This window comes from Sorex araneus, chromosome 1, assembly GCF_027595985.1.
Source record: "Sorex araneus isolate mSorAra2 chromosome 1, mSorAra2.pri, whole genome shotgun sequence".
In the NCBI taxonomy this organism is placed as follows: Eukaryota; Metazoa; Chordata; class Mammalia; order Eulipotyphla; family Soricidae; genus Sorex; species Sorex araneus.
Genome location: NC_073302.1, coordinates 361,149,643 through 361,174,552, shown reverse-complemented (window position 1 = coordinate 361,174,552; position 24,910 = coordinate 361,149,643). Strand labels below are relative to the sequence as shown.

Here is a 24,910-nt window from a genome sequence, read left to right as displayed (position 1 = left end):
GGTGTGATGTACAGTGGGTAGGGCGCTTGCCTGGCACACCGCCAACTCAGGTTGGATCCCGGACACCCCATGTGGTCCCCTGAGCCCCACCAGGAGTGAACCCTGAGTGCAGAGCCAGGAGTAAATCCTGAGCACCACTGGGAGTGGTCCCAAAACAACCCCAAACTACCAAACCCACAAGACCCAGTTCAACAGGGGTCAGGGCTTGAGACTGGCCTCTCCCATCCGCCCTGTATAGGCTCTCCCTGAACTCCCCTCCCCACCTTGTTGAATCAGCACCCTTCGGTTCAGTGAGCTGGAACTCAGGAAGGAGCCACCGCCCAGCATTCATTCCCGTGTTCCTTTGCCCTTGAAGGAACAGAATCTCACGACCCTCAAAAGCCAGAACTTCCATGAGTTGCAACCTTGGGCATTTATGTGCAGGCCAGACACACAGTGCCTGAGTGACCTCAGCACAGCCTAGGGGACGAGGGAGATCAGTGACCTTCCCACGCCGGACATTACACCCCAGGCCTGCTTCCCCCAGGCTATGGCCTGGGGACTGGGCAGCCAAGCGACTGACCCACAGTGAGTCCTGAATGCGGCTCGGGGAGAGGACCCTTGCAACCCACATGGGCCCCATGGGGTACCCAGCAAATCTGGCCTACAAATGAGGCTAGCACCAGAAGGAAGTGCTCCTTCCCCAGACCACAGAAGCTTCCTTTAAATTCATTTCTGGATTTTGTTCATAATTAGAGAAACTGACCCCATTACACAGTTCCAAATTCATGGATAACTATATCCTAATTGTGGTCCAACCTGAGTGCCTAGCCTCTGGGTCATGGATCTGCATATTAAAGCCAATTACTACTTCATTTTTGTTCCATGAAGACATTGCTCTTATGCACAAAGCGGGGTTTTTAGTAAATGTTTAACCTTATACCAGAGTCACTACAACCCGCTTCTAGAAGAAAGAACGTGCCAAGACCAGAATGATAGTACAGTGGGAAGGACACTTGCCTTGCATGTGGCTGGCCCAGGTTCTATCCTTGGCATCCCGTATGGTCCCACGAGCCCTGCCAGGAGTCGTCTCTGAGTGCAGAGCCAGGAGTCACCCATGAGCAATGCTGGGTGTGGCCCCAACTCTCCCCCAAAAAAGAAAAAAATGCCATGCTGACTGTGTGTGGCCATAAATGCCTCATTGCATCAAGCAGGCTGTGTGCAAAGCTTGGAATAGAGGTGACACCCCAATCCACAGACACGCTAGATGAGGTCCCTTTCGTGAACCCCTCACCACTGGGGTGACAGGACCAGCTATTTTCTCCTGGGGGACACAGCCGCCTCAGGACATACTTCCACGCCGTGCTGGACCCACCTCCTACAGCACTTCCCAAGTCCAAGTCCAGGCGACCTCACCCCCCCACCTACCCAGCCAAGGGTCAGTACCTGGGTCTGTGTTGACAACAGTTTTATTCTGAATGAAGCAGGAAGGAGAGAAACCCGTCTCGGACAGCCAGGGCTTGAGGTCCACGTATGCATCCCCGAGCTGCTGGAGCACGTGGAGGAAGAACTCGGACACTTCCTCGCCCTTGCTCTGGACCAAGTCCAGGATCTTGCGGACCTAGGGAAGGTTTGTGTGGGAAGGCGTGAGCTGGCAGGTGATGTCAAGATCACGTTCCAAACAGGTTCTGTCCTTCACTAACTGGGGAGGAGTTTCTGGTGCCTCCAAAGAAGGTGACACAAAACAACATGAAACCCGGGGTGACAAGAGTTCCCAGAGCAGAGAGCAGGAGACTCCCTCCCAGCCGGGATCCCATATTCTGGGTGCATCCTTTCTCAGTCTCCCCAGAGTGTAAAGACCCTGAAGAAACAACTCTGCTGGCTTACTTCTTTGTCACTGGGGGGATCTCACCCTGCAGTGCTTCTGGCTCTGCACTCTGGATTCACTCCTGGCGGGGCTCCAGGGATCACAAGTGAAGACCCATGATCATATGATCAAACTCATGTCAGCTGCGTGCAAGGCAAATGCCTAACCCATGGCACTACTACTCTGACCCAATTCTGTGAACTTTCTCTTCTCATTTGCTTGCTTTCACTTTTGCTTAATTGAAAGTTGAAAATGAGTTTTGGAGCTGGAGAGATAGTACAGCGAGTCGGGCATCCAGATCCGGTCCCCAATACCCCAAATAGTCCCTTAAACCCCACCAGGAGTAATCTCTGAGCACAGAGCCAGGAGTAAATAAACCCTGAGTACCACTAGGTGTGAACTCCTCAAAAACAGTTATTTGCTCCCACATACACAGCAAGGAGGGCTGAGAGGAACAAGGCACTTTCTCTCGTCATGAACACGAGGATGGTATCTAAGCCCACAGCTCGGGGTTCAGCCCTGCAAACAGCCCACCCCAAGAGCCTCAGCCCCATGCAGGGGGCTCTGCCCAGCTCACCCTGGACCAGGCCCTCACCCAGCCCCACACCTGGCTGGGCTTCGTGGAGCAGGCACCCACGATCTCCGCGTCCTCGATGGTGAAGTAGTCATTCTCCAGTAGGTTGTCCAGCAGACACTGAGTGTTGCGGATGTGTGTGACCAGAAACTCCCGGTGAGTTTTCAGCAACCTCCCGTATGACTGGGCCACATTCAGCCCGGGATCCATCTCACCGGGGCCTGGCATGGCCATGGCTGAAGGAGCAAGCGGCCATTTTCTGCAGAGTCATCTTGGGCCAGTATGTCTTCCCAGCGGGGGGCTGTCAGATCGCCAACTCCTGGCTCTCAGCGCTAAGCCCAAGGAGACCAGAGCACTCACCCCAGAGCCGGGACCTTGGGGGTGCTGAGACCTGTTTCCTGGTCCTGCGGCCTCACCACTTGGAGCAGGAGTGAGTCATGCTGAAGGCACTAAGATGCATTAAAGAAAGATTCGTCATTGCACTGCCTCTTGTGTGGGTTAAGTCTTTGTTTCTCAACTCTTCCCCACCATGGCCCCTTCTGGCCTTCTTCCCTTCCTGCGCGCCCCCCGACCCTCTGAGTCTCAGGCTGCAATGACCTTGTTCACAGGATTTTCCCTTTGGAATATCCCGACTGGGAAATGCAAGGTTGCATGATGGGATAGTAGACAACTATCCTGTGAAGCAAGGCTTTAGAGCAATAGAGATATAAACACTTTTAGAAAAATAAATAAAATTGTACCTCAATCCTAGACTTTGACAGATAAAGATAAAAAGTATTATTTTACATGATCACATTAAAGGGAAACCTTGTGCTGTGTTGAACTTCCTTTTTGGGTAGGAGCAGAACCAAGTTACATTTTCTAGTTTTGGTTTTTATTTTGGGGAGGTGGGGTGGGGTTCATATGTATTACCCCACAATTGCAGTGCTTTCCTTTCTCATTGCATAAGACACCTTCAGCCACTTCTTCATTCATGCTTGTGTATATAATTCTTTTTTATTTGTTTTTTTTTTTTGGGTGGGGGCCACATCTGCCTCTGCACTCAAGGATCATTTCTGCCAGTGCCCAGGGGACCATATGGGAGGTGGGGCATTGAGCCCTGGTCAGCGGCCTACAAGGCAAATGCCCTACCCGCTGTACAATCTCTCCAACCCCACTTGTGAATATAAAATGGATTGTAACCTTGCAAGGAGGTCCTGAATCAACCACTTTGTTTAGATATGAAAGCCCACACATTGCCAAAAGATCATTCCAGAAAACTTTCTGTTTCACTCAAGAAGTTCCGAACCTCTTACACGGTCAGAGCCTTTGTGCCAGAAGTCACATCTGCGAGCACTCCAACCCCGAAGTTCTCAGATTGTTCCCACTGCACCACACGAGGGGTGCCTGCTTGCTCCCACACTTCTGTTTTTAATTCTTTCCCTGATCAAGTTACTGAACATTTCCAGCCTTGGCGTCTGGCGGCCTCCCAGTTTTGTAACAAGAACAAGAGATAGGACAAGTTACCCAAGGAACAGAAGATAAGAGAGCCTTACTAAAAGGAACTTAAAGGAATGGGCAGAGAAGGAGATTCCAAGGCTGGAGCACGCATGGAACCCAGCACTCAACCCCGGTACCACATGCTCCTCTCTCCTTCCCTCCCCTCTAGCCCCTTAGCATTGCCTGTGTAGCCAGGAAAAAAAAAATTAAGAAAAAGAAATAACTTAAATGAAAACAGTTATTAGTCGCTAATATATGCTGTTAATCTATGAGATGGTGATCCAGCCTTTTCTACGGTGGTCAATTCTGTTCACTTTAAATCCACAGCATTAGGAAATGGTTCTCTTAAAGGGCTGGAGTGGTAGAACAGGGCACCTGCCTTGTATCCTGCTGGCTGTACAGAGCACAGAGCCAGGAGTAGCACCTAGCTCCACGAGCTATAGCCAATCCCTCCCCACCAAAAAAAGGAGTACCAGTTTATAATATTAAATTAAATTACTAGCTAATTATACCTTTATTAAGTTTCTGGCATCATTCTTTGAAGTCAATCAGAATATGTTACAGTAACATTCTTTCCTTAAGTCTTCAATTCCAACTATTTTTTATGGGATCTGCAAACTCAAAGAATGTATGAAAATCTTAATGTCCATCTGACTTATGGTAAACAAAGAAATGAAATTAAAATAGGAAAATTGTTGGGGGGATCCCCAGATCCAGCCGTGCTCCTGGGTTGCTGTGGTGCTCCTCTGGGGGCCAGATGCAGGGTCGGGGGTTGAACTGGTTCCGCTGGTTCAAAGGCAACACAAGAACCGCACCCTCTGGACTGTCTCTCTGGCCCCCAGGAAAACCCTCCAGACCTGCCCTCTACTTCAGGACATGTTTCTGAAGCAGCAAGTCACTCTTGGGGACGCTCACCGTGCCTTGTTTGCTCTGACTCTGGGCTGGAGAACTAGTCAAGCTAGTGAGGTTGAGGCACGTGACTTGCCTGCAGCCGACTCCAGCTTAAGCTTAAGCACCATGGCCACATTTTTGCTGTTGTTGTTTGGTTGGTTGTTTTTTGGTGGCCCCAGGCCACACCCAGCCATGGTCAGGACTTACTCCAAGGTGCTCAGGGATCACTCATGGGGACCTTATGAGGTGCCGGGGATCAGACCCTGGTCGCTGCGTGCAAGGCACGCACCGCACCAGCTGTGTCATCTCTCTGGCCCCCAGCACCACCCTGGGGCCCCACCATGGTGGCCTGGTGAATTGCTGGCACCAAGTCCAGTCTCCCACTGAACCACAGACTGGCGGCAGGGGGTCTCCAGGCGGGGCTCCAGGGGCTCCTGAGCTCTGTATGGGAGGCCCCACAAGTACAGAAAATAAAGTAAGGTAGTTTTATTTTCAATCTCTAACAGAGGGGTCCAGTGCAGGCACTACATAGAGTTCCCTGTGCACCCCCCCACCCTCATAAGTGTTCTGCGAGCATCGCCAGGTGTGGCCCCAAACCAAAAATAATAACTCTAATAGGTTAACTTTTGGGGAGAAGAAACCAATTTTAAAGAAAATTTGACCTCACGGAATGCACCACTATTGTAGATTTTTAAAATCAAGGGTTCCATTCTCCAGGGAATGGAACACACACTTTCCATGTTGGAGGCCCAGGGGGAACCCCGGCACCACATGGCCCCTCGCCCCCACTGCCAGGAGCACCCCCTGACACTGCTGGGCAGGGCTCAAGCCCTGGCTGGACGTTTCGTCTGAGTCACTGGGAGCCCGAGTGGGCAGGGGCCTGGCAGGGCAGGGACGGGGAAGAGGAAGCCAGGCCGAGCCTCCCTGGCAGACAGAACCCCAGGGGAGGCCAAACATCACTGGGCATCCTCGGGCAGGGCATGGCAGTCCAATTCCCGGGCATCCGGCCGAGGGAAGGCCCCAAGAGATTTAGGGTGCTCCTGTCTCACCAGGGGCGGGGTCCTTAATTTGGTAAAGTGTGTGTGTGGGGGACACATCTGACAGCCAGCAGGTCTGATCTTCGAATATGCTTTGTCCAAGAAACAGAAGATCAAGGCTGCTGCACGAAGGAGCCAGGAGAACAGCACCCAGCCTTGAAAGGCGGAGCTAACCGGGAAGAGCCACCCCCACCTTGCCAGCCCAGGGCCAGGGCAAGCTGGGGCAGAGTGCTAGCAGGAAGGGAGCCCCTGGAGAGTTGGGGAACATGGGACAGACGTTCGAGGGGGAAACGAGCTAGGGACAACAGAGCAGATGGTGGACTCAGAATAAGACACCAGTCATAGGGGCAGCTGAAATACTCTTGGAGACACATTCATAAAAGTGAAAAATAGTGGGCAACAAAAGTAGAGAGAGAGTATGGGGAATACTGTTTGCCATGGAGGCAGGGGGAGGGTGGGAAAAGAGGGGTATACTGGGGATATTGGTGGTGGGGAGTGTGCACTGGTGGAGGGATGGGTGTTTGATCATTGTGAGATTTTAACCCAAACATGAAAGCTTGTAACTATCTCACGGTGATTCAATAAAATTTTAAAAATTAAAAAGGAAAAGAAAAATAGTGGGCAGGGGAGATAGCACACAGGGAGTGGCCAACCGGTTTGATTCCAGCATCACATACGGTCCCCCCAGCACCAGGAGTGACCCCTGAGCTCAGCAGCAGGAGCAAGCCCTGAGCGCCATTGAGCGTGGACCCAAACTGTGAACAGATAAATCATCAAAGTGGGAACAAACTATAAAAATTTTAGCTAACCCGGGGCTGGAGCGATAGCACAGTGGGTACGGTGTTTGCCTTGCACACAGCCAACCCGGGTTCAATTCCCAGCATCCCATATGGTCTCCAGAGCACCGTCAGGAGTTAATTCCTGAGTGCATCAGTGTGGAGTAACCTCTCTACACTGCTGGGTGTGACCCAAAAAAAGAAAAAAAATTTTTTTTTAACCAAAATGTTAAAAAATTATTTTAAGGGACCAGAATGATAGTACAGCGGGTCGGGTGCTGCCTTGCACACGGCCAACCTGGGTTCGATCCCTGACATCCTATATGGTCCCCCAAGCACCGCCAGGAATAATTCCTGAGTGCATAAGCCAGGAGTAACCCCTGAGCATCACTGGGTGTGACCCAAAAAAAGCCAAAAAAAATTTTTTAAGGGGACAGAGAGTTAACACAGGAGTTAAGGGGCTTGCCTTGCATGGCCAACTCCAGTTTGATCCCCTGAGAAATGCCAGGTTAAAAAAATTTTTCAGTATGAAATAATAATCAGTATTAAAATAATTTACATTCCTCTTTACAGCAATTTGCTTGACTCTTCCGGCTCCTAGCAGTGCGAGCCGCACAGCCTCTGGGGCGGAGAGTCACACGCTTCCTTGTGGCTTCGGGAGCCCACTCGGCAGCGCCCGCCTGGAGGAAGCACCAGAGTCGGGCCAGGGTGATGGGGACCCCCGAGCTTTCAAGGACTCCGACTGCCTTTTCCCATGAGAGTCTCAGAAAGGCAGATGCGAGAGACTAAAGAAGTGCGGCCACTGACGATGCTTCAGACTCGGGAGCACGGGGTGTGCATTCTGGTCCCAGCACCCCGGGGTGTTTCTGAGCTCCAGCACGGCACAGCTCTGTGGAAGCAGCGCCAGGTGAAGACAGAGCAGATCCCCAGCAGGAGAGGCAGGGGAGTACATTCTAAAGTTGGAGAATTCTTTTTAAAGGTGCAAAAAGATGGGCCTCTTAGTTTGCAGTTCATCTGAAAATACCTCTCAACTATGAGATGCCATTTTGTAGCAAGCCCGCCATGCTTACAAAGATCAGAATAGGAGATTTAAAAAGCGCCATGACAGTCTGTCTGTATGAGAAGCTCACGGAGCACAAAGCAGGAACAAACTCTGCTGGAGAATTCTTGGGAAACCCATTCCAGTTGTTACCTAGAGCTTGTAAGAAGGCCCCGACTCTGGGGGCTGGAGCAATAGCACAGTGGGTAGGGCATTTGCCTTGAACGAGGCCGACCCGGGTTCAATTCTCAGCATCATATATGGTCCCCTGAGCACTGCCAGGAGTAATTCCTGAGTGCAAAGCCAGGAGTAACCCCTGTGCATCACCGTGTGTGACCCAAAAAGCAAAAAAAAAGAAGAAGAAGAAGAAGGCCCCGACTCAATAATATTCCATTCTAGAAATGTGCCTTCTGAAAAGCTTCGGACAGGTTGAAGAGCTCAAGGATGCTTGCCTTGAACCCATGCATTCAGCCATCCCTGTTTGGTCCTCCCCAGAGCTGCCAGGAATAATTTCTGAGCACAGAGACAGGAGTAAACCCTGAGTACTGTTGAATATGACACAAAACAACCAACAATAACCAACAACCTTGCAAACAGACAATTTAAGTGCTAGGGACCTCAAGCAATGTCTATTGAGGGAATGCTTCATGATCATCAAACATTCCTCTTCGCCTCTGCCTCATATTTCCTGTTCCTTTCATGTAACACAAGCCTCAGATGCCTGGGAAGTAATCCAATTAAGCCTTTCTGTGTAACCCTTAATATTTCATTTTGATGGCATGTATCCCTTCCCACCCAGTATTTCTATTCCCCACCCAAAAGGTCATTATGACCAATAAAATCATTTTTGAATTTTCCTTCCTTTCTCTTACGTATATCCTATTACTAAATTGAAATTAGTAAATACCATTGCCGGCAGTCACAACCTGCTCTGCGCAATATGTATGGCTTCTAAAACATGCTGTCTACCATGTTTCTAGAAAATAAAAACAGATCATTTGTATTTCTTGACTTCAATTTTAAGATAAGTCAACTCATCATTCTCTGACTATCTGAAAATCATTTGTAAACCTCGAAGCTGAGATTACTCAGATTGCAAAGTTTTTGTTTGTTTGGGGGCCACATCCAGTGTTGTTCAAGGCTTATTCCTAGCTCTCTGCTTAAGAATCACTCCTTCTGGGCTCTGGGGACCATATGGGGTGCCAAGGATCAAACCCGGGTCGGCCGCGTGCAAGGTAAGCACACTTACTACTGTACTATTGTTGCAGCACCCTGCAAAATGTTGATGAGAACAGTCTCCACCAACCTGATGGTAAAGCCCAACAAGACAGGAACACACGTGCGCATGAATGTTAAGGACTGTGTTCTCAAGAATGCTAAATGAGATTTTGGTCAAGAGACCCCATAGCCTATTCCTGAGTTCAGTGCTCCTGCAGAAGAAAACGCTAGAGGGAGACCCAAGCTGGAAGCCCAGAGCGGGCATTTGGCACCGACAGAGCATTCTGGGGCTGGCTCCCTCCGGGAGATGCATTAGTCACCCGAGAGGCCACAGTGAAACTCGGCCTTGAACAAATAAGCGCTCTGAGAGCTGGCCAGAGCACGCGGCTGGAGAGGGTGCAGGATCCAGAAGAGCCTGCGGCATCCACATTCAAGCAGCCCTTAGCTCAGCTGGAGGGGCCCATGGATGTGGGGGTGGGGTGGGGGTGGGGGGTGATGTGGGCCTGAGGGCCACCATCTTCTCCCCACTCCCAGGCCTGCCCAGTGCACCTGTAGGCTGCACGGGCTCCTGACCCCAACAAGGCACACCTGTCCTATGTTGCCTTCTGCCCTGGAAGAAGAAAGGGGGTCCTGGCAGATACCCCCAAGCATGCGAATATGGCGGACATGGCGGACATGGCGTGGCAAAGGTGGGGCCCCTAACAGGAGAGTTGGAGGCTTTCTCTGTGATCTTTCAAATGCAAAAAGTTCACTGGTGGGCAAGAGATACAGTGACCAGAATACAAAGACTATCCACAGAATGGGAAAGGATATTTACACAATACCCATCAGATAAGGGGTTGATATCAATGGTATATAAAGCACTGGTTGAACTCTACAAGAAGAAAACATCCAACCCCATCAAAAAATGGGGCGAAGAAATGAACAGAAACTTTACCAAGGAAGAAATACGAATGGCCAAAAGGCACATGAAAAAGTGCTCTGCATCACTAATCATCAGAGAGATGCAGATCAAAACAACCATGAGATACCACCTCACACCACAGAGACTAGCACACATCCAAAAGAACAAAAGCAACCGCCGTTGGAGAGGATGTGGGGAGAAAGGGACCCTTCTTCACTGCTGGTGGGAATGCCGACTGGTTCAGCCCTTCTGGAAAACAATTTGGACGATTCTCAAAAAATTAGATATTGAATTCCCATTTGACCCAGCAATACCACTGCTGGGAATATATCCCAGAGAGGCAAAAAAGTACAATCGAAACAACATCTGCACATGTATGTTCATCGCAGCACTGTTTACAATAGCCAGAATCTGGAAAAAACCCGAATGCCCCAAAACGGATGACTGGTTGAGGAAACTTTGGTACATCTATACAATGGAATACTATGCAGCTGTTAGAAAAAAGGAAGTCAAGAATTTTGTAGTTAAGTGGATGGGCATGAAAAGTTTCATGCTGAGTGAAATGAGTCAGAAAGAGAGAGACAGACATAGAAAGACTACACTCATCTATGGTATATAGAATATCAGAGTGGGAGACTAATACCCAAGAACTGTAGAAATAAGTACCAGGAGGTTGACCCCATGGCTTCGAGGCTGGCCTCACGTTCCGGGGAAAGGGCAACTCAGAGAAGCGATCACCAACTACATTGTAGTCGAAGGCCATGTGGGGGAAGGGAGTTGCGGGCTGAATGAGGGCTAGAGACTGAGCACAGAGGCCACTCAACACCTTTATTGCAAACCACAACAGCTAATTAGAGAGAGAGAACAGAAGGGAATGCCCTGCCACAGTGGCAGGGTGGGGTGGGGGGGAGATGGGATTGGGGAGGGTGGGAGGGACGCTGGGTTTACGGGTGGTGGAGAATGGGCACTGGTGAAGGGATGGGTTCCCGAACTTTGTATGAGGGAAGTATAAGCACAAAAGTGTATAAATCTGTAACTGTACCCTCACGGTGATTCTCTAATTAAAAATAAATAAATTATATATAAAAAAATAAAAAATAAAAGTCTATAAACACATAAAAAAAAAAGAAAGCTGTCAGACACGTGTGGCTTCCAATAATTCTGGGTCAAAAAACCATAAAAAAAAAAAAAGTTCACTGGTGGTTGAGTTTGGATTTTAAAAGATGAACGAGGCTGTGTGTGTAGGGGGTGGGTGGGGGCATCGGGGAGGGCTGCCGGTATGAAGTGAGGTAAATTGAATTACCCTTTTCTAAGCTTTTTGGAGAAAGCCCAGGAGAACAGAAAGAGTTAGCAGGAAAAAAATGCCCAGGCCCCTTTACCCTGGTCTCCAAGAGGGTCTCCCCATTTCATAGCTGCAGACCTAGACCCTGACATTCACACTCCCAACCTCCCTCCCCTCCGTGGGGCCTTTTGTCCCCATTTCCCAGGGGCCAGTGAGGAGTCCCAAAGTTGTTTCTGCCATTTTCACTTGGTGTTGGGTTTCAGTTCCTTCATCTAAAATTGCAGGGCACCATTTCCATCCCCAGAATTGGCCCACAGACTCAGGAAGACTTTATAAACCTTACTAAACAGGGATTCTTTTTCCTCGTAGATTAGAGAAGCACAGGTGAGAGAGATTTCCCCTCCCTAGAGTTTCTCCCATTATCCTTCATTGTGAAATTCCAAATGTTTTCCAGCACCAGAAGATCCATCTGGTCCGACGTTGCTTTACTCAGCTTTTCGCTTCTCTTCGTTCCCTCCTCAGTGCACCATACTCTTTCCCACTTCTGATCATTCAGACATGCTGTTCCCTGTGCTTGGCATGGCCTAATGCCTTCTCTCTGGGCTGGAAACTCTCCTAATCCTTGTGACACACTGTTGTCTTCACTTCCTGTCACGAAGAACTACACAATTCTGTGTGAGTTCATCACCTCTCTCTTCTCCAAGAGCCTGAAAATACCACTTGGGAGATAATGTGCTGAAGCATGAAAGCCCCACAGAGCCAAGAGGAAAGAGGAGTGCTGACTAGCTAACTGCCTTCAGGATGAGGCTGGGTGGGCATTAAACCAGCCCCCACCTTGAGAGAGTCAAAAACACAAGAGAAAAGCTACAAATCCACAACCTGTTCTGAGGATGTGGCCTTCCAGTTAGGTGCAGACCGTTTGGAAGACTTGCAAAAGCTGCTCAGGTGCGAAGAAATGAGAAGATGAGCAAGGACAGTCCTGGCAAAGGCAGTGCTCTTGGCTGCAGAGACTCAACAGTAGATCATGAGCCTCCCATACTACATTCATGCTAGGTCCTGTATTTGATCACTGCACAGCCCTAAACACCCTGGGATGCAGACATGGTTGCCCTCACACAGTCACTGAACTCTGTCATAGTAGCCCCAGGTGCCTTCGATATTGCTGGCTACGGCCCCTAAGATGAGCCATTCACTGATGACAAAGGAACCAAGAACTTACAATGGAGAACATCTCTTCAACAAGTGGTGATGGGGAACTGAACAACTACCTATGAAACTATCTCACACCATATACAATACATGAAAGCATAACATACAGAGAAAACTAACGAAAAATGAAAAACCATAGGCAAGGGGCCAGAGAGATCATACAGGGGTTAAGGTGACTGCTTTGCAGATGATGTAGTTCAAGCCCCAGTCGCCCATGGTCCCCTTGGCATCTCAAGGTTAGCTCTGAGCAACACCTCCAGTCCTAGCAGAGAACTACCAGCCAGCTTGGCCAAGAATTGCTGGGAGGGGCCCCTGGCTTCCAGGCCCACTACCACCATCCCCTCTCCCCAAAAAAAACAAAAAAGGAAAAACTTTCCAAGATACTAGCTTCAGTGGTATCTTTGGATACATGACTCTAATGGGAAGAGAAATAAAGGCAGAAGTAAAAATCTGGAGCTTCATCAAATGGAAAGGCTTTTTTCTAAAGTGAAAGAAACTATCCATAGCACAAACTGACACCCTACTGAATGGGGGAAAAATATTTGCTTATCATTCATCCAACAAGGGGCTGATATCTGAGTCACATTAAGAACTCAGAAGACACAATAATGACAAACAAAATGCCTCCATTGAAAAGCGAGCAGAAGAAATGACTAGACACACAGTAGACACACAGAGAAAGCAAGTACATGAGAAAAACTCTCATCAACACTTATGATGGGGCGATGAAAACCAAAGGTACAACAGGTCACCATTCCATACTCATGGGAAGGGTCTGTGAGGACATAGAGGAGAGCAAATCTTTGCACGTGCTGATGGGAATACATGAAGTAGTTCAACTTCTTTGGAAAATAGTTCTGGAAAGTCCTCAAGATGGTGGGGGGGGCGGGGTGAGAACTGTGATACCACCCAGCTATTCCACTCCTAGGAATCTACCCAAAGAGTATAAAACACTCACTTGAAAACACAGACACCTTCAGCGCAGCACTAGGGGCAATTGCCAAGGTATGGAAACAATCCTAGGGCCTACCTGGATGAGTGGAAGATGTGGCGCAGGCACGGTGGAATCCTACTCAGGTCTAAGGGAAGATGAAAGCTTGGCATATGCAGGAAACAGAGAAGCCCACCCAAAGGGAGCTACTGGGTTTAAATCATAAAATCAGGTATCTATATGGGGCAAGTGGAGGACACTCAAGACGTGATGGAGAGGTATTGGCCCTTCAGGGTAGGCATGGTCCAACCCTCACATGGAAATGTGTGGAAAAGAACTCCTGCAGCATGTCCAACGAGGTAAACCAATGGCACCTCAATACAAAAATTAACAAGTCAAAATTGAAAAGTCAAAACCACCATTCTTGTAAAGGGCCATGACACTTTTGATGAAATGTTTTTCAAATATGGGTGTGCCACCTGTACCCTGGGAAGCTTGAGCCTGACCTCCTGTCCTCCCCCGCAACCCTGCACACCTGTCTGTGGGGAGCTGTGTTTCCTAACACCCAGGCTAACAATATCAGGGCACTGATATGTCTGCTATCTCAGAGAAACATCATATTCCACTCTAATAGCATTTGCCAAGGCCAACAACTGGGTCCCATCAGGTTCCCAACCCTTCCCTCCTTCAGTGGATATTGGATTAGTAGTGAAAACAAAGGTTAACACTGAAAAGTTACAAATATGAGGGGTGGGTGTGTCTCACTTTGGAAGCTGGGACCCTGGGCCCAGAAACAGAGTTCTCTGCACCCTCTCCCACTCCGCAGGCATTAGGACACTGTGGTCAGCATCAGGTAGATGGGTGCAAGCAAGACTCACTCCACAAAAAGGTGTCTGGAACACCCCCCTTCAATCCTGGAGCAATTATCAGTCTTTGTGGGCTTTGATGCTAGTTACTTCATCACAGTGTGCTTCCGTTCTCTCATCTGTAAAATGGGGAAAATGATAACTTCTACACAGGGTCAATAGAAGATTAAGCAAGCAAAATCCAGACCGACCTAAGGATGTGGGCCAGGGCCAGGGCTGGCTCAAAGGGCTGGAGTGTAAGCTTTGTATGTGAGAGTACCCAGTTTACTCCTGGCATGGCATGATCCCCAGAGCCCCCAGCCAGGAGAAGCCTCCAAGCATCACTGGGTGTGACCTCACAACAAAAAACAATAACACAAAAAGGAGCACAAATCAGTGTGGCACAGAAGACCACTGAGGTGATGGCAAGTATGTAGAGTCAACCAGACCAGACATATTAATATTCATTTCATTTAATCAAGTCTGAAAGCAACCCTTCCAAATAGAGTTATCCACCTGAAGATGCACAGAGTCTCTTGCCCCCTCGCCTGGCTGTCTTCCACAGGGCCCCTCGGAGGGGGTGGACTTCAGTTTCCCTCCCCACCCCGAGCAGAGCTCCCAAGGCCGAAGACCTCTGGAACCCAGTCACAGCCATGCTCAAGGCCCCTCTCCACACATTCGGATGAGTCTCAGGCATGAAGGTACCAGCAGAGGAATCCAGGTTTGTGGGACCCGGGGCTGAGACCTCCAAGCCTGCTCGTATCAGGACTGGGCCTCTTCCACCAGATTCCTCATTTTCCAGTAGTTAGGTGGTCACACCTAGGGACTGCCCCCGGCATCGTGTAATCCCACCAACAGCTAACAAACATCCAGAGACTATAAAACCAAGCTCCCAGAAGCGCCACATCTTATAGCCTAGTTCTCTCTCTCCAGGAGAACCTGGCAAGCTACTGAGAGTTTCCTGCCTGCATGGGAGAGCCTCACAAACTCCCCATTTCATATGCCAAAACCAGTAACAATCTGGTCTCATTTCCCTGACCCTGAATGAACCTCCAATGCAGCACCATTGGAAAGGACGAGTAAAGAGAGGCTTCTAAAATCTCAGGGCTAGGATGAATGGAGACATTACTGAGACTGCTCAAGCAATTCTAAGATCAATAAGATGATGATGATGATGATGATGATGATGATGATGATGATGATGATGATGATGATGATGGAGATACAGAAACAGAGGTTCATAAATATTTTCCCAAAGCTGCACAGCTCAAAGGATGGCAAACCAGCACTTGGACCCAGGTAATCATTATAATCACTATCAACTAAAATGAAGTTGGCCTCTTACCCAGGGCTTCCCTTCCCAAGACTTCAATTACTCAGCCAACCTGTGGTCTAAGAAAATTCCAAATATAAGACACTGTGAGGAAGAAAGAGACCCCAGCTCTAGTTTCTTATAGCTAGTAAATTCTGCCTCTCGGAGACTTGTATCAGGTCTAATATCAGAAACCATCAATCTGCCTGGTTTGAAATTAAAAATTAAAAGCAAAATTAAAATTAAAAGCAAACCAAGAGCCTGCTCAGAGCAGCTCACAAGCTCACAAGGCCCTTTCCCATGAAGGGGGCCATTGTTCTAACTAGGGAACTTGATTATCCCAAAAGAAAAGCCTAGTTTTCCACCCAGTTCATTCTAGGTTTAGTTTGCTTTCATGAACGGCAGCTGGGGAGCGTGTTGAAACAGAGCAAAAGGGTGGAGAAAAGACTCAACCGGAGTGAGCACAGACTTTGCATGTGGGGAGCCTGGGTTCTGCTGCCCCGAGCACAGAGTATTCCCTGAGTACTACCCTTGTAGTCCAGAACACAAAACAAAACTGAAAGCACAGGAAGTTTTTAGTCGGCAGATTTTACATTTGGGCTATTAGTATAATGCAAGGATTTTCCCAAATAAATCATCATATGCTCTCAGTTCTTCTAGCAGGTAAGGATTTTCCTAGGAAACTGCTGCTCTGGAAACATCTATCACCTTATTTATCCTTCCATTACTTTCCTGACCCTCACAGGTTTGGGGGAGTAGACACAGAAGAACAAATACCTAGTAACTTTTCATGTTTTATTAAAATATTAACCTATCATGCGGTCAAGCATAGTAATGGATAAGTGCTTTCCTTGTACTTGTCTGACCCAGATTCAGTCCCTGGTACCCCATCTGGTGCTCTGAGCACCACCAGAAGTGATCCCTGAGCACAAAGCCAGGAGTAAGTCCTGAGCACAGCAGAGTATGGCCCGAAAACTAAAATAACGGAGATGGGCACTCAATTATATAGGTCTTCATTTCTTTATTTACTGGGATTGCGATTTGGGGTCCGCACCCGGCCATGCATGCGGGCTCTTTCTGGCTCTGTGCTCTGGGATTCCCTCCTGGCTGTGCCACGGGGACCACAGGTGACCCTAGGGATTGGACCTGGCTTCACGTTAACTCTCTAAACCAGTTTTTCATAATGTAAAGGAAAATTATTTCTCAGAAAATAAATCCCAAAGTAAGCTACCAACTGAAGAGTACTCTTTGGATTTTAAGGAAGCACAACACAAGTTTGAAAATCACTTTCCTACAACGAGCACTGATGTATTCAAAAGGTTTCCGTGAAGCAAATTTGACTTTGTGGATGGATCAGAGGAAATGCTCTGAATGAGACAGAACCACCTTTGCCTAAAAGGAAAAAAGAACACAGAACGTCCAGAAACTTCCAAATACCTACAGATTCCGCATGACAAAAAATTTGCACAAGGGCCTGGAAGATAGCTCAAAGGGGTGGTATGCTTTCATTTTTTTTTTAGCATGAGAGAAATGAGCTTTATTATACATAATGTTATTTTCTCATTCTAAAGGAAAAATATATTTTCATAAACTAAACTGGTTCCTAACAATAACAAAATTATTTTAAGCAATGACATTTCTAACGTATAAGATAAAACCCTAAGATGAGAAAAATTAAAACATAGTACCTTTGTAAAAACAGGTAGTATACTTAATAAAAATCGAAAATGCTAAAAATTCATTCAGCTGTTGCTCAAAAGTACTATCCTTGAACTTACGTTAATATTTTTTTTTCTTTTTGGGTCACATCTGGCAATGCACAGGGGTTACTCCTGGCTCACTCAGGAATCACTCCCTGGCGGTGCTCAGGGGACCATATGGGATGCTGGGAATCAAACCCAGGTCGGCTGCGTGCAAGGCAAATGCCCCACCCGCTGTGCTATTGCTCCAGCCCCACATTAATATTTTTTAATCATGTGTTAGGCCTTTTATGTTTGGATCACCCTCTTTCATCAGATATCTTTGTTCTTTCCCTGGTACCAGATTCACCTTAGACTACACAAAAATGAAAAGGTGATAAAATAGAATGTGATACAGTTAATTAAACCAATTAGCAAATATAGACAGACCTCTAAGGTGGTCTCGTGGTCTCCTTTTTCATTTCAATAAACTTCAGATACTCGTTCATCTTTAAAAATTTTTTTCCTTGGGACTTTCTAAATGTCTCGTTCAAATGATTCTTGTTAAGTCAAGAGTTATGCTGAAACAAAAATATTTTTAAAAGGGGTAGGTCTAGAAAAAACAGTCTCAAAGGGGTGGTATCCAAGCCCTAGCACCCGGGCCTGGTGTTCTGTCCCACTCCACCTCATCCCCCATTACCGGATCCTACTTTAGCATCTAAGCATCAGGTAGGTGCTACTGGGAAATACTGCCAGGAGGCCTCCAGGCCCTGGAACAAAGCTGGGGAGACCCCTAGCCACCACCCCCACCCAAACACACAAGCACACACACAAAAAGTCAGCACACACATATTTTTGCTTCTCTCCTTTCTCTTTGCCTAAAACCCTCTTCAGAAGAACTGCAGAAGATGCTGGTACCTTCATAGATTTATGTCTTAGATTTCAAAGAACTCGTGAACTCTTTTCTTTGGATGAGACAAGAAGTTGCTCTTATCCCTTGAGGAGTATCCACCATCATGCTCACCCTGTAAAAACTGTCACTATCACTGTCATCCCATTGCTCATCGATTTGTTCGAGCAGGCACCAGTAATGTCTTCTCATTGAGAGACTTATTGTTACTGTCTTTGACATATCCACATATCCAATATGCACGGGTAGCTTGCCGGGCTCTCCGAGAGGGGCGGAGGAATCGAACTCCGATCAGCCTCGTGAAAGGCAAACACCCAACCGCTGTGCTATCACTCCAGCCCACCTTGTAAAAACACTTGCTCTATATCCCAGATATAGCACTGTCCAGATATAAACTATATCCCCTGTTTCTGAGGCAAATCTCAACTCCGCTGTTATCAAGGCCAGAGCAGAGTGGGGACCTGGGAGACAGGGTTGGCTGGGCCTGGAGCAGTGACAATGGCAGGATGTGGCTCTCCTTTTCCTAATTCCCATTCTTGGTCATCAAGATTTTATGGTTCCCAGAGCCAGGAGCCTTGCAAGAGCGATGATGGCGGAAGGAAGGGCTCTGGGTCAGTGGGCAGCAGGAAGTCCCGAGGGCCCACCCCCTGCCTGACAGGAGAGGACTGCTCAGCTTCCTGGGAATTCCCCGTTTAGTATTTTTTTTCCTTTTTCAAACATCTGTTTTCATTGAGGCACCAGGATTCAGAAGGTTACTTATGACTGTCAGGCAGGCAACACTCCCAAACCAATCCATAACCAATGTCTACTTCTGTTCACATGTGTCCCCGGTTTCTCTCCCACCCCCCAGCCTGCCTCTCTGATAGACAACATTTGTTTTCCTCTCGGGCACTGTGGTTGTTTACAATCCTATTTCTGCGCCACAAAGTTCATACCTGCTCAAAGGACCCACAAAATGTCGGACACCACGCCTTCTCCCGGAGGGGAGAGAGACCAAGAAAGAAGGATATTTCCTCCGTTAGCCGGCGTGGGGCAAAAGCTTAGTTCACAGTCTCCATACATGGTTGCAAGCACTCGCTGGAACCCCAAGTCCTAAAGCTGTCTCTGGTTCCTGCTCGTTCCACATCCTCGCGGCTGTGCAAAGGCATGGCCACCCGGGTCGAATCTCGGCCGGAACCCGAGCTCCGGCCCCGGCCTGAGACTGCCCAGGTGTCCCGCAGCTGTTTCAAGTTCAAAGCACTTTTTTTTTTTCCGCGCCACAAAGTTCATACCTGCTCAAAGGACCCACAAAATGTCTACAATCCTATTTCATGCATAACAAGTTACCCACCCCTGACACCCTGTCCTCCCGGGCGACCCATTCCCTCCACCATTGTCCTGGGGTCCCCTTCCCCATCTATCCCGCCCCACCCTCTCCCCCCAGTGGCTAGCCTCCCAGCGCTTCTGCTCTTCTATTTTTCTACTGCTTTTGGGCATTTGTTACGCTCCGATTATGTTTCTTTATCCCACTTACGAATGAGACCATTCCATGTCTTTCCCGTGTCTTTTCCGCTATCTCGGCAGCTGACTGCTACGTGGATGGATCTGGAGAGAATCGTGCTGAGTGAAGTGAGTCACAGGGAGACGGACACAGAATGACCTCTCTCATCAGCGGGATATAGGAACCTCAATTTTGAAAATTGTGGCGGCGGGTGGCGGAAGTCCTGAGATAAGAGAATTTACTTCCCTTTATCATGAAATGTATTCCTACCACATGGAAGCCGCTCCAGTGCCACTCGCCAGCCCTGGAGAAGCCAGCGGCCAGATATCCCAGATCCAAAGCCCCCAAAGGCCTGAGGAGGTAGGAGTCTTCCCTGGGCTGGGCATAAGCAGGGCTGAGGAAGTTGCTCTGTCCTCCCTCACCTCAGCCTCCTAACCAAACAACTGGGCCAGCAATCACAGCTCTAGCTAACCATGACCGCAGATGACCGTCTGCCACACACTCCCTCATCCTGAGGCTGCTCTGTGTAAGCAGCATCTCACTTCATTACACGATTTCCAGAAGACTCTCATTTATACCCATTTTACAGTTAAGGCATTGAGGGCACAGGGCGGACTGCAGCTACATGCCACAGAAAGGGCAGAATCTGAATGGCGTGCAGGTTGGACGGGCTCCAAAACTAGGGCTGATCTCTCCTTTGCACAAAAATAAACCTCTTCTCAGATCCCCTGGAAGCCTCTCTTCTCCTGCGGGGAGCCCAACGGCTGCATCCTCCGGGATGAGAGGACAAAGCTATGCTGAGAGGACAAAGCTAGCAGTCTCAGGGTTACTGAGACTCGCTAAGGCAATTTCAAGTGCCAACAATGGCATTTCTTGGAATGCAGAGCGCTTGGTACTCCCCACACACATACAGCCTGTGTGAATAGAGGGACTACTCTACTTGCTGCTTTTTGTTTGTTTGTTTGCCTTTGGGGGCTCACACCTGGTGATGCCAGGGGCAATCCCTGTGCTCAGGTTGCTAGGGAGACCGCGCGGTGCCAGTATCAAGCCCAGGCCTCGGGAGTGCAAAGCTAGTGCTGGATCTTCTCCTGAACAGGTTTTTGGGGTGACCCTGCAGCGTCTCCTCTGGAGATCAAGTTGCCCCGTGCATGTGCAGGGTCCCCACAGCCACGCAGGGTGTGCACCAGCCACCGGCGACCCAGTGACCGGGCTGGACGGGCAGGAGTCTCGCGGAGTCCGGTGGCAGAGCCGGTGTTCCCGGTGCCCCACGCTTATCTGGAACTTTCTAGGCTAGAGGCCTGGGTCCCACCCCCAGGGATTCTCCGGGGATTGGTCTGGGCCTTGGGAGTCGAACAACGCCCCCAGGTGTAGCTCTAAATTGCGGGCGAGACCGGAGTGCCCAGCTTTGGACCACGGCCGGGCGAAGGTCCCGGGCCGCAGAGATTCATCCCCGGGAACTTTGCGCGGCGTTTCCGAAACTCCCGGGTCTCTGTGTCCTCCCCGCTCCCCCAGCCCTGCAGCCCGCCGACCCCGCCGCGGGCCCCGGGACTTCCTTACCTGGCGTCTGCGCTGCAGGCCGGGGAGCGCGCACAGGCCGCGCGCGGGGCAGGGCGGAGCGCCCGGAACGGGAACTGCCCGCGCGGCCGCGCCCCGGACCCGGCGGCCACCCCGGTCGCGCGAGCCCGCCCAGGGCCGACACGCGGGGGGACTCGCCGCGCCGGAGCCCGGGCCCGGCGCCCCTCCGAGTGCCCACCCAGCTGGGCTGCAGCCGGAGACCACGCCTGAGCCCCGCGGGGAGGCTGGTGACCACAGACACCCGCTCCCCAGGGCAAACCCGGGCCCCGCCAGCAAGTCAGCTTCCCACCGCGCCGCCGGCGCCCCCAGACTCGTTTCTTTCTGTCCTCAAATCTTGGCAGTGTCCATCTTCTGTCCTGCACACCGCTCCGTCATGGTTTGTCCAGAAGTTAATGTATTAATCCGTTTCCCAGTGAGGTGCACGTTTGGAGCCGGGAAGGTCTGCAGCAGACAGACGGGTGCTGTCAAAAGTTAGTTGACGCCAAGGAACACTCAGTCATGAGATCATTCAGCGTCGAGAATAAATTCCTGGCAAAGGCGGTCAAGTCTTTCTTCTGAGAAAAGGAAGTATTCCCATAACCCAAAAGTGAAACTTGGCCCGCAGTTTGCCAGGCGGGCTGCAGTGCCTAAACTTGGTGAGCTGCGAAGTGCAGAGCTGAATCTACCAGCTCCTCCAGCCAAGGCTGAAAGATGTTCTTCTGGGTTTTCTTTTTTTTTTTTTTTTTTTTGCTTTTTGGGTCACACCCAGCAATGCACAGGGGTCACTCCCGGCTCATGCACTCGGGAATCACCCCTGGCGGTGCTCAGGGGACCATATGGGATGCTGGGATTTGAACCCGGGTCGGCCGCGTGCAAGGCAAACGCCCTACCCGCTGTGCTATCACTCCAGCCCCCCTCTGGGTTTTCTTTTCATCCTATGTCTTATGCTTCTGCTTCTCTGCCTGACTCCTGGGGAACTTCATCTCCCTCTCTTTGCCTTCAGGAATTGTTGGGAGTTACCTGAATCTGTCTTTTTGCCCATGGGTGATTGGTTCCTCCCTTCACCAGGCTGGCTGCACCAGGCACCTGTGAGTAGGGCAAAGAACTCAGGATGCTCTGGGAAGGAAGGGTGCTATCAGCTGACCTGGGAAGACCATGACCCCAGATCGCCGCATGGGCCCTAAGTTATCACTGGCCCTTAGCAGCAAAGAGGGAAGAAGGAGCGAAGCGGAAGCAAAGGATGGCAGTGTGAGAACTTCCCAGCTGCTGGCCCAAGCCCTGGAGGAAGGGGAGTGTCTGGGAGCTGGAAGAGGAGAGGAAATTCCTCTGAAAGGAATGCCGCTGGCCTCACTGTTTAGCCCAGGGAGCCCCTGTTCAGACTTCTGCCCTGCCGACAATAGGTCACAAAACTGTGTTGTTTCAAGTTATTAAACATGTGCCAACTTGCTGTAGTGGCAATAGGAAACCAATACAGCACCCAGTTAAGTTCTTTTTGTTGTTGTTGTTGCTATTGTTGTTTGGGGGGTAGGGGCACACCCATCAGTGCTCAAGGCTTACTTCTGGCTCTGTGCTCAGGAATCACTCTTGATGGACTCAGGGGACCATAGAGGGTCCAAGTGAGCTTGAGCCTGAGTCAGCCACAAGCATCCTACCTGTCATACTATTCTCCAGGCCCCAATGAAGTTTTAATTGCAATAATATATCTACTTTTTGAGAATTTGTTTGCAATGCTATATCTACTTTCTGATAGTCTGTTTCTTCTTTCCTTGGTAATTTTTAACAGTCCACTGTTCTTTGCTTAGTGACTTATCAAAGATTCATATATAAGGCTGGGAGGGTAACTCATCTGTAGAACTTTTGCCTCAAATGTGCGAGATCCTGGGTTTGATCCCTGGAACATCAGGGGGGTAGGAATTCAGTTGTAATTGTTTTTTAGGTAAGCTTTTTGCTTTGAAAGTATTGTAAATTCTCACGCAGCCAATAAGAAATAATGCTTCGTGGTCATTTTTGCCTTCCAGGCATGAAACCAAGAGTTTGATCCTCGGCATCACCACACATGCCACAAGATCCCTGTAGCACTGCTGGCTGTGATTCCCAGGGGCACAGCAAAGTGTGTTATCTCAGAGACAGTGCAACCAGGTGTGTGTGCCGCCCCAGCCAGTACTGCAACCTAGTGTGTGACTCTGGGTCATTGTCAAAACAGGAAGGGACAAGAGAAATTACACATATTGATGTATTTGGAAACAATTACAGACACAGGAAGATTTACATACAGTGATCACACCTCAGAGCTGCAGTGCAGATCACATATCCCACAGGAGGATGTTGGCATGATTCATCCAAGGTACAGAATGTTGCTCTCACTGCAGCTATCCCTCATTTAGACCACGCCCCCTCCTGACCCTGAGGTGATCACTGAGCTCCATTACTACGGTTTGCCATTTCAAGAATGTTTTGTAAAGAAATATAAAATGCATCTAGGCAGTAATGATGACATACACAATTTATTTAAGTGTACAGATTCAAAGCTTCACTACATCTGACTAGTCACTAGGCCCAGGAGGTGGCCAGCTCCCACAAGGCAACTGCTCTGAGAACAAGAGGGGGCTGGTTACTCCCTGGGGTGGGGCACGGGTGGCAGGGGATGGGGTGCCATTCCCAGTGCCAGCCTAAATTCTCCAGGTGTCCCAGGAGAGAGGGCGGAGCCAGTAATTTTTCCCAGTGGTATTGGGTGTAGAGTTTATTCTCTAAAGTCCTGGTTACTAGGGCGTGGCTAGCGGCAGGCTTTGGTGGTCTGTGTTTGTTGGTGCTGAGGGTGCCATCAGGCTGCCTTCTTCCACTACAAGTCTGAGATACGGGCCCTCGCCCCCCAAACAGGAAGTTCAGTGCCATGTGGTACCTGTGGGCTGAGGTTCCGAGTTTGGCTGCGTCCCTCCACCCTCCAGAGAGTTGTGTGGAGATTCAAGACAGAAAAGAGAAATCTCCCCACCTCTGAGTGTGTGTGTGTGTGTGTGTGTGTGTGTGTGTGTGTGCATTCTTTTAGGTTCTTTCTTTTAGGTTCTTTTAGAAGTACTAAAATCCTTGAATTCTCTATGTTCACATATCACTGAAGTAAAGTTTTCTGAGATTTCATGGTATGCAACTAAAGGAATAGTGGTCTGTCTCCTGTCTTCCTAGAAGAGAATGTCTGCTAAGATGCTTACTTCAGTCTGATTTTAGAGGATTTAAATATCCTAACACCTTGGGGTTGTACATTTGTTTTATTTTTCTCTCACTCATGATGTATCATTTCCTGGCTATGTTTTCCCCTCTCATTTACCAGGAACTGAACCGAGTCTCCTATCTGTGAAGCACACACTCTGCTACAGCCTTCATTAGGGTTAGTGTCGTTATTGATCATCATATTGAGTACCCACTGACAATATATTTTTTATCTAGGATGGAGAAAGAAAACATATTCATACAGATGGACAGACTGATTGATTGATATCCCTGTCATTTACTAAGGCACAAAGCACAGCTTTTGCCATTGAACCTGGTTTAACCACATTAGCTTGAAGGGAAGAAGAAAGAGCCTGTTAAACAGGGGCAAGAAGTGAACTTGGAGTTTGGAGCCCTCCTGTCTCCCTGCACCAACCGCCGTGAGACCAAAGAGCAGACTTCAGACTGTGTTCCTTCTAATCCCTGCATCACTGCTGAGCGTGCCCCGAGCCTGGGGGTGATGTAAACTGGTGTGGAGTTGTCATATGTTGAGAATCCTGCCTTCCTTTGAAGTGAGCAAGAACAACTTATGTACCCCTTGGCTTGGAGAAATAAAACCAACGTTTAGAGTCCAACCTGGTTGTGCAATTCTCATCATGTCCACAACGGTAACCCACTAGCTAGAAAATGACCTTGTTCAGTGGAATCCTAAGGACCCAATTAGGATTGTGTTCTTCAGAGTA

At 49.1% G+C, this 24,910-nt stretch overlaps 1 protein-coding gene across 2 annotated transcripts in view; it reads right to left on the bottom strand.

Moving 5' to 3' along the window:
* NOD1 (nucleotide binding oligomerization domain containing 1) overlaps positions 1-21,033 on the bottom strand; it is a 40,289-nt gene extending 19,256 nt beyond the window's left edge. For both annotated transcript variants that reach the window (XM_004604250.2, XM_055141039.1), the window contains exons 1-3: positions 20,970-21,033; positions 2,454-2,869; positions 1,426-1,600 (exon numbers count right to left, since the gene is read on the bottom strand). In XM_004604250.2, coding sequence (XP_004604307.1) covers positions 1,426-1,600; positions 2,454-2,654 — 376 coding nt within the window. In that variant the 5' untranslated portion in view covers positions 2,655-2,869; positions 20,970-21,033. The remainder of the gene's footprint in view (positions 1-1,425; positions 1,601-2,453; positions 2,870-20,969) is intronic.
* Positions 21,034-24,910: the final 3,877 nt, after the last annotated feature.